This window comes from Haliotis cracherodii, unplaced genomic scaffold (assembly GCF_022045235.1).
Source record: "Haliotis cracherodii isolate W230 unplaced genomic scaffold, xgHalCrac1.p SCAF_16, whole genome shotgun sequence".
NCBI classification, from domain to species: domain Eukaryota; kingdom Metazoa; phylum Mollusca; class Gastropoda; order Lepetellida; family Haliotidae; genus Haliotis; species Haliotis cracherodii.
In genome coordinates, this window is record NW_027266271.1 from 30,989,277 (window position 1) to 31,006,579 (window position 17,303).

General features: G+C 46.2%; 1 protein-coding gene across 3 annotated transcripts in view; it reads right to left on the minus strand.

The window, feature by feature from the left end:
• Positions 1-315: 315 nt before the first annotated feature.
• Positions 316-17,303, minus strand: part of LOC139464067 (protein ITPRID2-like) — an 80,298-nt gene continuing 63,310 nt past the window's right edge. For all 3 annotated transcript variants that reach the window (XM_071245616.1, XM_071245618.1, XM_071245617.1), the window contains 10 exons: positions 15,206-16,269; positions 14,050-14,089; positions 13,681-13,778; positions 11,746-12,564; positions 9,800-9,874; positions 9,382-9,509; positions 8,876-9,023; positions 6,474-6,701; positions 6,189-6,263; positions 316-4,650 (listed from right to left, as the gene is read on the minus strand). In XM_071245616.1, coding sequence (XP_071101717.1) covers positions 4,525-4,650; positions 6,189-6,263; positions 6,474-6,701; positions 8,876-9,023; positions 9,382-9,509; positions 9,800-9,874; positions 11,746-12,564; positions 13,681-13,778; positions 14,050-14,089; positions 15,206-16,269 — 2,801 coding nt within the window. In that variant the 3' untranslated portion in view covers positions 316-4,524. The remainder of the gene's footprint in view (positions 4,651-6,188; positions 6,264-6,473; positions 6,702-8,875; positions 9,024-9,381; positions 9,510-9,799; positions 9,875-11,745; positions 12,565-13,680; positions 13,779-14,049; positions 14,090-15,205; positions 16,270-17,303) is intronic.

The following is a 17,303-nucleotide window of genomic DNA, read 5'->3' on the forward strand; positions in this document are numbered from 1 at the left end:
GTCAGCTTAATGTGTCAGCTTAATGTGTCAGCCTAATGTGTCGGCTTAATGTGTCGGCTTAATGTGTCAGCTTAATGTGTCAGCTTAATGGGGGAGGAAAGCCCGAAGTGATGCAGGTCCCAGAAGTTTTCCACTATGGTGATGCGATCATAGGTTTCTGGTGTGCCCAAGGGACGCAACTCTGAACAGCAAAATGGGGTGCTTTAGATGACAGGGCGACATGCCCCCATTACGCCATTAGCATACCATGGCTGCAGGAAGTAAATCTGGGGGTCTCCAACAACATACAAGTATTCATAAACAGATGACTTTTATTTCAGACTTAATGGAACAATCACCAGTAATACTTGCATCACCAAGCAATGATACATGGATAGAGTTAGACCATACATGGCATCCTTCTAACCTTGCCGGCACACAGAACTCCTGCAATAACACTTCAATGATCAAATCATTTCACATAAACTGTCGGTCTTTGTTAACCTTTACTTCACACACTGATGTGCAGTTTTAATAAGCACTTACAATTGTGCTGCTTTGGTTCAAAGTAAACAAAAGTTTATGAATAACACGTTCCTCCTTATACTGTAATAGTGACAGATCTGTACCTGTTGTCAAGCAAGACTGTAGTAAAGTAGAAAAGAAGTTATTATCCATAAACTTTGGTGTACTTTGTCATCCATAAACTTCTAAGAAACTGACTATCAGACAATGCTTTGGTTCATGCTGTCATCTTTGTGCTGGCAATATCTTGATTTCCAGCTCCAAAGTAAGTCAGGAATGGTTACCATGGAAACATCGGATAACATTGTCAGATTGGACTATATTTCTGGCAGATGGCAGACACTAAACACAAATTGTGAAATATAAACTCATTGGAATATTTACTACTTTAGGTAGTATGGTTAAAACAACAATTACCGAAACAAATAAATCTTTGTGACCGGACATGTGATCAAAACATTGATCCTGAGTTTCTACCTTTAAGCAATGTAGAAACCTCAGTGAACACAGTAAACAGTGAAGCACAGGCTGTTCCATAACATGTTGACATCTAACTGACATCTAAACAATGGATACATACTTAGAACCACCTCCCTGTCGAGTTGATAAAGCATCTGCCACATGTACGCAGGGCTGGTGGTTTGATCCCCAGCGCGTCATACCAATAGACATTAAAAATGGTACATGTTGTTTCCCTGCCTGGTGCTCGGCATTAAGGGGATAAAACATGGACTGGTCGCCTCGGAGTAAGTATACTGTGTCTGATTTTGGTATCCATGTTAAACCACGTCATGGTATCTCAGTGGGCGAACACTGAGACTGGAATAAGTCTGTACTAGTACAAGCGGCCACACAAGCCCGTCACTATATTTGTGGAATGATCTTGAACGCGACGTTAAATCTCATTTCACAGCACTTACACAGATCTCCCCTACAACTGTTATTTCTACGGACATCTAAAATATTCTCCCTTCCTAATGCATTCTTACATAAGCACAATATATATTGAATAGAATGTATAAAATACTCAACAATTTCTGGCAACCTTTAAAATGTCGGTACGTCTATCACATGGAATATGTAGACGCTGAGAGGAACACAGAGATGTTTCAGGATTAGTTAACAGCAGTGATCCCAGAGGAAAGACTGGAGGGAAACGTTGGAGATTGTTCTCCCACAGGAAGAAGGAATGGCTAGTAGAAAACTAACATACCATTGCAACAAAGATAATCATTTATCAAAATGAATTATCAAGAACAATAATCTTTACTGAACAAAACAGTTTAGGATCATGAATATTTAAGGTGATATTTATTTGTTGTGACTGAGCTCACAATTTCATAAAGATATCCCCCATATTTATGTTCCCTAACTTTTGTTCAGTGTATGTAGCATGAGCACCATATTGTCCCAGTAGTTTACTGTGAGTGTGGTAGTTTATACCCGTGGAATGACGTTATTTGGGAGCAGCTTGTGCTGTGGCCACCTGGAGATTCAGGCTTCAGCTAGACATTGTCTTCCCAGCCACACATGAACAGCTACACATAGCTCCCTGCATGGACACTACAGCATGCTTTCTACAGCTACACATCATACAAGGTACAAACTGACTAAAAGCTTAAACAGAATCAACAGATTTGGGATAAAAATAAATATGGTTATAATAATTAAAATAATTTTTTCATCTGTATAAAAATGTTTGATTTTACTTGCATATACATCAACAGTTGAAATGGCAATGTTATGTTCGTACCCACCAGAAGTTGGGTGAGTCAAGGAATGAACAAATAACAAGATACATGAACAGAGACAATGCTGGACACACATACTGGTGGGGCTGAGTGGTGGGTTTGCTGACACGCCATTTTAGACACATCCTTCTGATAGCCGGCAGAACACACGTTGACAAAAGACACATCCTTCCTGACAAGACATCCTGCCAACAGAACACACATCCTGCTGACAGAACACACATCCTGCTGACAGAACACACATCCTGCTGACAGAACACACATCCTGCCAACAACAGTTAACACCCCCCTCTGATGAGTTCAGTTACTACATTTTCCTCGGCTCTCAGCTGATATGTAACAATGTTTTCCAGGAAACTGTGAAGTCGATATCTAACAACTTTTCTATCCCACTGGCAGAATAGAATCAAAACATCACAAATACCTCCATAATGAAGTGTGGGTCTCTTTCTAAAACAGGACTTCTTCTGGAGTTGTGCTCAACTGGTTGTGTGACCAAAATGACAGAGACCTCCTTCATGTTGATGAAGTTGGCCACCTGGTATTTTGTCATTGTCTTCATCTAGGTTATATGGACTGCATACAAAGCTGGTAGATATCTATTAATATCTGTGAAAGTCAGCAACACAAATACATACCAGTCACATACTGCTTATGTGGACTTTAACCTGCCTTATATGGACTAATTTTTCTGACAAGGTAAATGGACATGCTCCTTGGGTAGGAGTACTAGTATTCCATAAACAAACTTCTGTCCTAGAACCACAAAGTGTACGATGATGACAGATACAGCCTCCCTGTCTAACAGGCCAAGTGTCAGTGTGTCAGCCACCTGTATTCCTTATATCCTTAGATCTGTAGGATCTACAGATACGATCTGTAGGCCCGTGTAGATCCGGGGTAGAATAGGTCTTCAGCAACCCATGCTTGCCGTAAAAGTAAACTATGCTTGTCGTAAGAGGCGACTAGCGAGATCGGATGGTCATGCTCACTGACTTGGTTGATGCATGTCATCGCATCCCATCTGCATGGATCGATGCTCATGATATCAATCACTGGATTGTCTGGTCCAGACTCGATTATTTACAGACCACCGTCATATAGCTGGAATATTGCTGAGTGCGGCATTAAACACCAAACAAACAAATACTTCTTGTTTGAGGAATGTGGGAATTGGGAGAACAAAACGTCTGAAGCTGATGATTGTTTTTGATTTGTAATAACGGCAATTGTTGACTCACATGGACAAGATACATACATTGCTATCTCATTTAGATCCTCTTCACGTATAGTTGTAAAAATGTCCCACCTATCTTCCCACCTGACTGTAATACATGACAGATCTCATCTGTGCTGTTTCAATTCAAAATACCTTGGGTGCCTGGACTAAACTGTGGATGTACACTGCTGGGAGAGAAGACACTAGGAGAGCATCAGCTGCTTACTATCACTTGTAAACAGACTCCCCAACCACACGTCATACGGTCATCTCTCTGTGAAAACAATGGAAGCAAGCAGGAGCTTGTTACTGATGCCTCTAGCTGTTCTAGTCAATGTTCTGAAGCAGAAGGAAGGTAGTCCTGTGACCATCATTTGACAGTCATCCCAGCAAATGTTGAGACATCAAGCAGCTGCGTAGTGAGAATGGAACAGCTGTGTGGTGAGAACGGAGCAGCTATGTGGTGAGAACGGAGCAGCTGTGTGGTGAGAATGGAGCAGCTGTGTGGTGAGAATGGAACAGCTGTGCGGTGAGAATGGAGCAGCCATGTGGTGAGAATGGAGCAGCTGTGTGGTGAGAATGGAGCAGCTGTGTGGTGAGAATGGAGCATCGTGTGGTGAGAATGGAGCAGCCATGTGGTGAGAATGGAGCAGCTGTGTGGTGAGAATGGAGCAGCTGTGTGGTGAGAATGGAGCAGCCATGTGGTGAGAATGGAGCAGCTGTGTGGTGAGAATGGCCTTGTGGAAATGTTCTGGAGCCTGACAAAGGCACTGGCAGATTCAGTGTGTGTGGGGGTTGTGCACTCTTGTTGCCTGTTTCTTGTCAACTTCACTGTCATTTGTTTTCTTTTGTTCAATTTGTGACATCACTTTTCAAAAGCCAGGATTCACCTCCAGAAGGACTTGGATGTTCATACACTTCACGCTGAAGCACAACTCCACTACGCTCTCTGTGCGTGCAGTCTATGCTCTCTCTGCCTGCAGTCTGTGCTCTCTGTGCATGACAGTGAGAGGATACATCCCTGCCAACTACGTGGAGCTGGTCCTTGTGCTACACGTCTGTCTGCCGCGTGCTTCGGCGATGTGGAAGACTGTGAGTTGACCTTGACCTAACAGAAGGCCATGAAGTCTGCATCATAAGTTCAAGGTTCAGACGCTGAATTTCATTGTCCTTGGACTGAAATATGAGAAGGCAAGTTTTTAGTCCAATTCCCCTGAATACCTCAAACAGTTCCGTGTCAACGGAATATACTTGTTTAGGAGTGTCATCTTAACTTTGAGGAAGTGTCAACATTTTTCTGTGTAATTTCTTAAGCTGATGTCCAAAAGTTACCCAAAGCTACCTCCCTCAAACAGATGTCAAACCTACATCACTGCAGCTCAGGGTAGCTGGACATGTACTTAACAGTTTAAGATGTCAACAAAGACAGTCACATTTGTACATTAGAGAGACAAATATCTATGTTGAACTCATCAACATATTGTGAGAGAAAGGAAAAAGGAAAACGTAGTGATGCAGCAATGTCAGTGGCATCACAGTTGAAATGAGGACTTGAATCTGCTTGTAGGCATTATCATGGGTTGAGGCCGAGGTTGGTGTGTGGGTGTGGGTGTGTGTGTGTGTGTGTGTGTGTGTGTGGGAGTGGGTGCGGGTGCGGGTGTGGGTGTGGGATGGGGTGTGGGTGTGGGTGTCGGTGTGGGAGTGGGTGCGGGTGCGGGTGCGGGTGTGTGTGTGTGTGTGGGAGTGGGTGCGGGTGCGGGTGTGGGTGTGGGATGGGGTGTGGGTGTGGGTGTCGGTGTGGGAGTGGGTGCGGGTGCGGGTGCGGGTGTGGGTGCGGGTGCGGGAGTGTATGTGGGTGTGGGTGTGGGTGTGGGAGGGGGTGTGGGTGCGGGTATGGGAGTGGGTGTGGGTGTGGGTGTGGGTGTGGGTGTAGGTGTGTGTGTGGGAGTGTGTGTGGGTTTGGGTGTGGGTGTGGGTGTGGGTGTGGGTGTGGGAGTTGGAGTGGGGGTTGGTGTGGGTGTGGGTGTGGGTGTGGGTGTGGGAATTGGTGAGGGTGTGGGTGTGGGTGTGGGAGTGGGTGTGGGAGTGGGAGTGGGTGTGGGTGTGGGTGTGGGAGTGGGTGTGGGTGTGGGTGTGGGTGCGGGTGCGGGTGCGGGTGCGGGAGTGGGTGCGGGTGCGGGTGCGGGAGTGGGTGTGGGAGTGGGTGTGGGAGTGGGTGCGGGTGCGGGTGTGGGTGCGGGTGCGGGTGCGGGAGTGGGTGCGGGAGTGGGTGCGGGTGTGGGTGTGGGAGTGGGTGTGGGAGTGGGTGTGGGAGCGGGTGTGGGTGTGGGTGCGGGTGCGGGTGCGGGTGTGGGAGTGGGTGCGGGAGTGGGTGCGGGTGTGGGTGCGGGTGCGGGTACGGGAGTGGGTGCGGGTGCGGGTGCGGGAGTGGGTGTGGGAGTGGGTGTGGGAGTGGGTGTGGGAGTGGGTGTGGGTGTGGGTGCGGGTGCGGGTGCGGGTGCGGGAGTGGGTGTGGGAGTGGGTGCGGGAGTGGGTGCGGGTGCGGGTGCGGGAGTGGGTGCGGGTGCGGGTGCGGGAGTGGGTGTGGGAGTGGGTGTGGGTGTGGGTGTGGGTGTGGGTGGGGGTGTGGGTGTGGGTGTGGGAGTGGGTGTGGGTGTGGGTGTGGGAGTGGGTGTGGGTGCGGGTGCGGGTGTGGGTGTGGAGGAACAACTGACCTGCATGTCCAGCTGAAGCTGCTGTGTGCTGCGATTCATCTCTTCCCGCATCTCCTCGATCAGTGACCGACGCATCTGGAATACACAGCAACGCAAATGTAGCCACACACACACACACATACAGTGTGGTCATTCTTTTAAAAGATACAAAAGCAGCACAATGACATAGTTTTCAGAAAACATTCACAATAAATACATATTTTAAGACGTCTTGATTAGATCCAAATATTCTTCAAATTGGCAGTAAGTGAGGCCTATGTGTCGGTGCATTATGTCGTCACCCACCTCAACCAGGCTGTGCTGTGGGGTGTACTCGGGGGGCCCACTGCCCGGTAAACCAAACACAGATGGATACCCGTGCATGGGTGAGGGTGGCAGGAAGGGGGAGCTGTGGGTGAAGGATGTCTGGGATTCCCCCTCCTCCCTCATCTCCTCCTCCTCCGCTTCCTGTTCCTGCTCAAGACTCGAGCTCACTGTCTGTTGATACATCTGCTCCTTCAGCAACTCTGTCATCTGCAACAGAAACAGTTAGGTCAGAGAAAACCAAGGACAACCATGTCAATCAGGGACACCAAGGACAACCATGTCAATCAGGGACACCAAGGACAACCATGTCATTCAGGGACACCAAGGACGACCATGTCATTCAGGGACACCAAGGACAACCATGTCAATCAGGGACACCAAGGACAACCATGTCATTCAGGGACACCAAGGACAACCATGTCAATCAGGGACACCAAGGACAACCATGTCATTTAGGGACACCAAGGACAACCATGTCAATCAGGGACACCAAGGACAACCATGTCATTCAGGGACAACTAGGACAACCATGTCATTCAGGGACACCAAGGACAACCATGTGAATCAGGGACACCAAGGACAACCATGTGAATCAGGGACACCAAGGACAACCATGTCAATCAGTGACACCCAGGACAACCATGTCATTCAGGGACACCAAGGACAACCATGTCAATCAGGGACACCAAGGACAACCATGTCATTCAGGGACACCAAGGACAACCATGTCAATCAGGGACACCCAGGACAACCATGTGAATCAGGGACACCCAGGACAACCATGTCAATCAGGGACACCAAGGACAACCATGTCAATCAGGGACACCAAGGACAACCATGTCAATCAGTGACACCAAGGACAACCATGTCAATCAGGGACACCAAGGACAACCATGTCAATCAGGGACACCAAGGACAACCATGTCATTCAGGGACACCAAGGACAACCATGTGAATCAGGGACACCCAGGACAACCATGTCAATCAGGGACACCAAGGACAACCATGTCAATCAGGGACACCAAGGACAACCATGTCATTCAGTGACACCAAGGACAACCATGTGAATCAGGGACACCAAGGACAACCATGTCAATCAGGGACACCAAGGAGAACCATGTCATTCAGGGACACCAAGGACAACCATGTCAATCAGGGACACCAAGGACAACCATGTCAATCAGGGACACCAAGGACAATCATGTTATTCAGGGACACCAAGGACAACCATGTCAATCAGGGACACCCAGGACAACCATGTCATTTAGGGACACCAAGGACAACCATGTCAATCAGGGACACCAAGGACAACCATGTCATTCAGGGACACCAAGGACAACCATGTCATTCAGGGACACCAAGGACAACCATGTGAATCAGGGACACCAAGGACAACCATGTCAATCAGGGACACCAAGGACAACCATGTCATTCAGGGACACCAAGGACAACCATGTCAATCAGGGACACCAAGGACAACCATGTCATTTAGGGACACCAAGGACAACCATGTCAATCAGGGACACCAAGGACAACCATGTGAATCAGGGACACCCAGGACAACCATGTCATTTAGGGACACCAAGGACAACCATGTGAATCAGGGACACCAAGGACAACCATGTCATTCAGGGACACCAAGGACAACCATGTCATTCAGGGACACCAAGGACAACCATGTGAATCAGGGACACCAAGGACAACCATGTCAATCAGGGACACCAAGGACAACCATGTCATTCAGGGACACCAAGGACAACCATGTCAATCAGGGACACCCAGGACAACCATGTCATTTAGGGACACCAAGGACAACCATGTCAATCAGGGACACCAAGGACAACCATGTCAATCAGGGACACCAAGGACAACCATGTCATTTAGGGACACCAAGGACAACCATGTCAATCAGGGACACCAAGGACAACCATGTCATTCAGGGACAACTAGGGCAACCATGTCATTCAGGGACACCAAGGACAACCATGTGAATCAGGGACACCAAGGACAACCATGTGAATCAGGGACACCAAGGACAACCATGTCAATCAGTGACACCCAGGACAACCATGTCAATCAGGGACACCAAGGACAACCATGTCAATCAGGGACACCAAGGACAACCATGTCATTCAGGGACACCAAGGACAACCATGTCAATCAGGGACACCCAGGACAACCATGTCAATCAGGGACACCCAGGACAACCATGTGAATCAGGGACACCAAGGACAACCATGTCAATCAGGGACACCAAGGACAACCATGTGAATCGGGGATACCAAGGAAAGATAGGGGATAGGACAGAATGAAGTAACAGTTTGCACATTTATGCTTCAAACATGTTCTAAAAGTTAATCTTATTCATTTGTTTGACTTACGCTCTGGATGACATTAAGTGTTGAAAGAAAGGTGAAGAAGTCATTGCCCTTGGTGACGGCCTTCATTCTGTGTGACAGCAGCTGCTCCATGTTGTAGATCTGCTCCCTCAGTTCCCGCCACAGCAGCTGCAGCTCCTCCACCTCCTCCCTGCAACAGCGCACACCGCAACATTAACAACACTGACAACAGTACACAATGTGTAATGTCATTCAACAGACAAATCCTTTCCCCAATGCAACCCCACACTAGCATGTATACACCCCATCCCTCCCCACCTCAACAACAGAAACACCCACCTCTTCACACCCCTGCCAGACATACGCTCCTCTCCCCACCCCTGCCAGACACACCCTCCTCTCCCCACCCCAGCAACAGACACACCTACCTCTCCACACCCCTGCTAGACACACGCTCCTCTCCCCACCCCTGCCAGACACACCCTCCTCTCCCCACCCCCGCAACAGACACACCTACCTCTCCCCACACATGCCACAGAAACACCCACCTCTCATCCTCTGCCAGGTCCTCGTAAGCCAGCTGGTACTGCAGCAGACAGGAGGTCTCCATCACCTGCAGCTCCGCCTTGTACTTCTGTAGCGAGTGCTGGAGCAGGCGTGTCTCCTCCTGGATTCTCTAACAACAAGGAACATTGGTAGAAGACACATGGAACAATGGTAGGGGACAGAAGGAACTGTGGTAGACAACACAAGGAACAATGGTAGAGAACGCATAGAACAATGGTAGAGAACGCATAGAACAGTGGTACAGAACAGAAGGAACATTGTTACATGAGTTTTAGTGTATTTGACCACAGTACTCTCATTGTTTAATACATGACCTTAGAATAACGAATCTCCTGCTGGCTTGTTTTTCATTATTTGAAAACCGAATAGACAAACACACCGGCAGCTAATCTAACACACCTTCTTTCTCATCAGACTCGGCCAGTCCCGTATGTGTTTCTTGGGTCGGTAGCGAGTAAAACTTCGATGACGACCCTGCCAAATAAAACAAATACTACAATGAATACATAACACTGATAGATGAAAACAAAGCAAAAGGAGGTCAGTCATAATGATTGTAATCATTTCTTTGGACAAAACATAAATACATAAAAATAGGTGTTGACATCAAATGCAAAATCTTCAACAAAAAGGACACTGGTAGAGACACTCAAACAGTATGTTCATCTTAGTATCCTCATGTCTTGCGTTCCAAAATGTGATGACATCCTAACTGTATTTGAATAAAACCCACAGCTGGTTGACAGACAATGTCTACATGTTAGGTTACTGAGACTGACCCTGTATGAGACGGGCTGGTTGACATACAATATCTCTACATGTTAGGTTATGGAGACTGACCCTGTTTGAGATGGGCTGGTTGACAGACAATGTCTACATGTTAGGTTACTGAGACTGACCCTGTATGAGACGGGCTTGTTGACATACAATGTCTCTACATGTTAGGTTATGGAGACTGACCCTGTTTGAGATGGGCTGGTTGACAGACAATGTCTACATGTTAGGTTACTGAGACTGACCCTGTATGAGACGGGCTGGTTGACATACAATGTCTCTACATGTTAGGTTATGGAGATTGACCCTGTATGAGACGGGCTGGTTGACATACAATATCTCTACATGTTAGGTTATGGAGACTGACCCTGTTTGAGATGGGCTGGTTGACAGACAATGTCTACATGTTAGGTTACTGAGACTGACCCTGTATGAGACGGTCTGGTTGACATACAATGTCTCTACATGTTAGGTTATGGAGACTGACCCTGTATGAGACGGGCTGGTTGACAGACAATGTCTCTACATGTTAGGTTATGGAGACTGACCCTGTATGAGATGGGCTGGTTGACAGACAATGTCTACATGTTAGGTTACTGAGACTGACCCTGTATGAGACAGGCTGGTTGACATACAATGTCTCTAGATGTTAGGTTATGGAGACTGACCCTGTTTGAGATGGGCTGGTTGACAGACAATGTCTACATGTTAGGTTACTCAGACTGACCCTGTATGAGACGGGGTGGTTGACAGACAATGTCTAAGATTTTAGTTTACTGAGACTGACCCTGTATGAGATGGGCTGGTTGACAGACAATGTCTCTACATTTTAGGTTACTGAGACTGACCCTGTATGAGACGGGGTGGTTGACACACAATGTCTCTACATGTTAGGTTACTGAGATTGACCTTGTATGAGATGGGCTGGTTGACAGACAATGTCTCTATATGTTAGGTTACTGAGATTGACCCTGTATGAGACGGGGTGGATGACAGACAATGTCTACATTTTAGGTTACTGAGACTGACCCTGTATGAGACGGGCTGGTTGACAGACAATGTCTCTACATGTTAGGTTATGGAGACTGACCCTGTATGAGATGGGCTGGTTGACAGACAATGTCTACATGTTAGGTTACTGAGACTGACCCTGTATGAGACAGGCTGGTTGACATACAATGTCTCTAGATGTTAGGTTATGGAGACTGACCCTGTTTGAGATGGGCTGGTTGACAGACAATGTCTACATGTTAGGTTACTCAGACTGACCCTGTATGAGACGGGGTGGTTGACAGACAATGTCTAAGATTTTAGTTTACTGAGACTGACCCTGTATGAGATGGGGTGGTTGACACACAATGTCTCTACATGTTAGGTTACTGAGATTGACCTTGTATGAGATGGGCTGGTTGACAGACAATGTCTCTATATGTTAGGTTACTGAGATTGACCCTGTATGAGACGGGGTGGTTGACAGACAATGTCTACATGTTAGGTTATGGAGACTGACCCTGTATGAGACGGGCTGGTTGACATACAATGTCTCTACATGTTAGGTTACTGAGACTGACCCTGTATGAGACGGGCTGGTTGATGAGGCGGACCAACTTCCTGTAGTCGAGAATCTCCCCAGAGCTGCAGCTGGCTGTACTCTCTGCTACGGAGGAGCATGAGTAGTCACTGTCATCCTCCACCAGCGAAATCCGGGACCCGAACTCACCGCTGTCGGCCACACTCAGGTTCAACACAGACACAGCAGACGTGTGTCTCGCACTCTCCTGCTGCGACACCTCTAACACATGCCTTATGCCACCACCTTGTCGAGCTGCTGAGTGGGGGGACTCCCAATGAGAAGGGAGGTAACTCCCCCGGAGGTCTTCATCACTCTCGAACTGCTCAGGTTTGGCTAGTGGGGCTCTGATCTGATAGAATGGAGACACACTGACCTCCTTGGTTGTGTGTACTGTCTTCACTTGGGACTTCTGCTCTTGACTATTATTTTGAATTTCAGTGCTTTTTTGAGACGTGTTTGGCACAATGACAGAAACTCTTGTTTTCCCCAGAACTAAGCTTTGTCCACAAACTTTGGTTTCTGACTCTTGTTTGATGATTGACGAGGGTGTTGTTTTGCTCAATGGTGGTATATAGAATGTACTGATAAATCGACTAGATAGATCACCATTTGGCTCAACATTCTCTCCAAAAGTCCGTCTGAAAGAATTCAACTTGGGATCCTGTGGCACTGTCAGCTCCATTGCTGTCACATGACGTGCATGCTCTGACAGCGACGTCTGTGTGGCCATATCGGTGACAACATCGTGCACGAGGATGGTGGTGTTGCTGCTTGCAAGCGTTCCTGCACTCTCACTGCTGCTACCGAGACTTGCCACCTGACAATCCAACATAGTTACACTGTAGTGACACATAGTTACATTGTGATGAAACATTGTTACACTGTAGTGACACATAGTTACATTGTGATGAAACATAGTTACACTGTAGTGACACATAGTTACATTGTGATGAAACATAGTTACACTGTAGTGACACATAGTTACATTGTGATGAAACATAGTTACACTTTAGTGACACATAGTTACATTGTGATGAAACATCATTACACTGTAGTGACACATAGTTACATTGTGATGAAACATAGTTACACTGTAGTGACACATAGTTACATTGTGATGAAACATCATTACACTGTAGTGACACATAGTTACATTGTGATGAAACATAGTTACACTGTAGTGACACATAGTTACATTATGATGAAACATAGTTACACTGTAGTGACACATAGTTACATTGTGATGAAACATAGTTACACTGTAGTGACACATAGTTACATTGTGATGAAACATCATTACACTGTAGTGACACATAGTTACATTGTGATGAAACATCGTTACACTGTAGTGACACATAGTTACATTGTGATGAAACATCGTTACACTGTAGTGACACATAGTTACATTGTGATGAAACATCGTTACACTGTCCGCATTTAAGGACAAGAAGCTCATGGAACTGAGAAACTGTTGTCATAATCATAAATATATATCAGTGTTTCACCGAATGATGGCTTTCTCACTGTTGCAGTGGTGGTACAACTGAAATTTGACGAATCATTACATCCCTAAAGTCATATCTTTTCCCTAAAAGAATTATGAATTTTTGCCAATTACATTTTCTGATGCTGCTTGTTTGTTTGTTCCTTGTTAGTTTGTTGCTAGTTTAATGCCTCACTCAGCTATATTGCAGCTACATGTACATGACACAGATGGAAAATACTCTGGAACAAACAATCCGGTGATCAAAATTGTGAGTGTCAGGGTAAGATGACATGCTATCAACAAAGTACAGATGCTGAGCATCTGATGCATCTAGTCACCTCATGCGAACAGCATAGGCTGCTGGGGGCCAATACTCGTACTCCCCAATACTCGTACTCCCCAATACTCGTACTCCCCATGGTGACTGCTCTGATGTGAACTACGTACCCAGGCCCGATCATTTTCCGGTGCAGGCAGGTCAGCTGTGTTGTCAGCGTCACCAAACCCGCTGCTGTCAGACTGCACACTCCCCATCCTCGTCAGATCTGGAGGACGGACAAATATTTCCCATGTTTGAAAGTGTACACTACCATGACATCAAAGCTTGGAATTATGGAGATATCTGTGTGACAGGACAGATAATGTTTGCAATATGGCTGCCGTGGAGAGTTAAATCAGTGAATTAGGTTCACAGCCTTTGTCTGGGATCAAATAAAAACGTCTGAGATTTTAGAGATGACAAGTGCAGATGAATATCAGCTCAAGTGAGGTAAAATACGAGCTTGTAGCTTAGTACAGAAGCACTGAGTGACTTACCATCCTGACTGCGCTTCACATCATCAATGACAGACTTCACCTGAAACAGAAAGATGGCCGGGATGAGTCTCGTACCCAACTTAACAAACCAAGCCTGCATAGCAACAGGAGTAACTCATCCTGTTTCTATGGTAAATTCTATGACTGCTTCTGTTGATGAGAACACGATACAAGGGGCTGGATACCGCCTCATCAGCATCTTTTAGCCATGTTCCACGTATATTCTTGTATAGAAGGAACCAGTCATTTTAAAAAGTGTCTCAGCTAAACGACAGTCCTGGTCGTTTATTCTTTGTTGTAGGGAAGCAATCATGAAGCAGGTAGATGGCAGTCATGCGCCTTGCATGGAAATCTTAAACCTCATCCTACTAGACTGAGCATCCAGTCCCTAGGTGAGGTGATTTGAAATGAGGTTTAACGTCGCATCCAAGATTATTGCACTTATATAGCAACGTGCATGTACGTGTGTGTGTTTGTGTGGCTGCTTGTACTAGTCCGGACTGATGCCGATTTATAGTGCTAGCTCACTGAGATACCATGCCACAGTTTAACATGAATACCCCACTCAGACACAGTATACCGACTCCGAGCCGACCAGTCCTTGTTTTAGCCCCTTAATGCTGAGCGCCAAACAGGGTAACAACAAGTACCATCTTTTAACGTCTTTTGGTATGACGCGGCCGGGGATCAAACCCCGGACCTTCCGCTCTCCGGGCAGATACTCTTCCACTAGACCACGAAGGCGGTCTCCAGTCCCTCGTGTATGGGACTATGTTGCAGATACAGTCAACACCATGATGGTGATGGTGATGGAGATGGAGCTTGGATTCGAACCCAACAGATGCTGAAGGCTAAGGGAGACAACTCTTGACAGCAAGTTGTGGCATGCTACACCACCGTGTCAACGCTGTCCACTATTCAATGAACACAAACACTTGATCCATGATAGCAATATGGCAAAATATACACATATGTTCGAAATAATGTCAAGTCACATGACTATTTTACTTTGAAAGAACTTTCAACATTACACCAGGGTTCGATTCCCCACATGTGTACAATGTGTGAAGCCCATTTCTGGTGTCCCCCATTGTGATATTGCTGTAATATTCTTAAAGCGTCGTAAAACCACACTCACTCACTCACTCAACATTACCTTTGCTGACGAAAAGTTGTCATTTTCATCCAGTTTGTGACCATCGAAAGATGTCTGACAACTGACCGAAACACTTCTGTCTGTCCGATCTGACTCTTCGAACACAGAATCTTTGGATAATGTCTGCATGAGAACAGGGTGAGAGACTTCCACGTCCATTGAAGGCCGTGGACTTTCCACCAGGGTGTAATCTGACCCAGAGTCAGACAAGCGCTCCAGCTGTGCATTCACAATAGTCAGTAACGAATGAGTGCCATTTACTGACTTGGGCAAGACGCTCCCTGAATCAATAACATCCCGAGCACTCGGGTCTGTATCTGAAACAACGATCCTGACATCATTTCTGTCACTGTCAACTTCAATCACCGATGCCACTTTCTCTATTGTGCTTTGCTTGGATGGACTCCCTGACACAACATAGTTCCCATCCTCGTCATCGTCATCCATCAGAACATTCACCTGATGTTCCCTGTTGCGGCTGATGCTACCAAGATCTTCTCCACTTCTCTTCATCATCTCCTCCTCAAAAAGCCGCCTCTTTTCACTGATGGAGGACGTCCTGGAATCATTGGCTGGGGAGTCGGAGCTGTCCATGGAACTACTGAAGTCAGTGCCGGAGTGCCTCCCCTTGGACTCATCCAGGCTCCGGGAAATCCACATTTCCCCATTGTCCACATTTTCTATGGCATCATCTGTTGATTCCACCATGCTCCATCGTTTGGTGCTTCTAGTCTTCTGGAAACGCTCCCTCCTAGTTGCAGCATCCAGCACCGGTTTCCTCATGTGAACATCAGATGTCATCCCCTGTCTGACATCTTTCCTCTCGACTCGGGGAACGTTACAGTCATAATACCCCTGACTAGCCAGCGCACGTTGATTCTCTGCACTCAGGATTCGAGGATGGATCACATGCTGGGGAGACTCCACATCCGGAGGGCCTGACTCAGCAGCGGCAGTGATGTCGTTGTTGCTGCTGCTGGGAGGTGACGCTGCTGTGGTGTGACCGAGGATCGACTTCATGGCCAGCATCGTTGAGATGGATTTGGACAGAGACCCCCATTTGCCTGCAAGAACACCACACAGTCAGCAAACAGCACATCTCTGTTAAATACCAGGGCATCCAAAACATATAAGATTTGTAACTTAATATATAGCAGAACTTCTATTATATATTGTTATGTAATTAAAGAAATGCTTTTTGACATACATGTTGTTGTGAGAAAAACTTCATATTATATTAACAACACTCTTTTATTACTTTAAGCAGTGGAGATTTACTTCGGAGCATCTGAAGAGGGTGCTTAGGGTAGAAAACCTGGTTTCTGGTTTCTTTCATTAGCATGGAAAATACATTTTCTTGTACAAATATAGGAAGAATTCATGCAAAAAACAAATAATCAGACAAAAAATCAACAAAACAGAAAATAAATCCAAAGAAAAGGCACAATAAGACCATGCACACTGAACGTCTTCATACTGAGACCGACCCAGGCATGAACCAACATTGTCACGAGGACTGTTGGGTAACTGTGCAAGTCAAAGAGAAAGATTTAGTCACTCTACTTCACTGTTACAGAGTCATGAACAAAACCTGTTCACTAACAGCACACAGATTCATTAACGAGGGAGATAGAGGTCAAGGTCAAGGTCATTCAATTCCAGGGCAAGTCGAGGCTTCATGAAGACGCGGCAAAATGAAACAGACATTGTTCTACATACAAAATCAGGAAACAACACATTTATTTGTGAGGACCACAGTTTAATACAACACATGGGATCACAGGCAGCCCTATCTAGGGAAACAAACACCAGACTCCAAGAGGTGCAGGGTCAACACTGTGCCTACTGGGCCACCTGACCAGACTGACCAAACAATCAGCTTATCACTGAGCTTCCTGTCATTTCTGAAGCTCACAACATTAATCATTACTTAAAGCATCTTTTTTTTTAAATTTAACTTAAACTGGGAAAAATAGAATAAATAACATGACATTAGATAGTGAAAAGGTTATGATACAATGACCACAATTTATAAAAGTAGTCAAACATTTTGTGAGAAAGTCCTTTTTTTATCCTACATACCATTCTATAATGACAA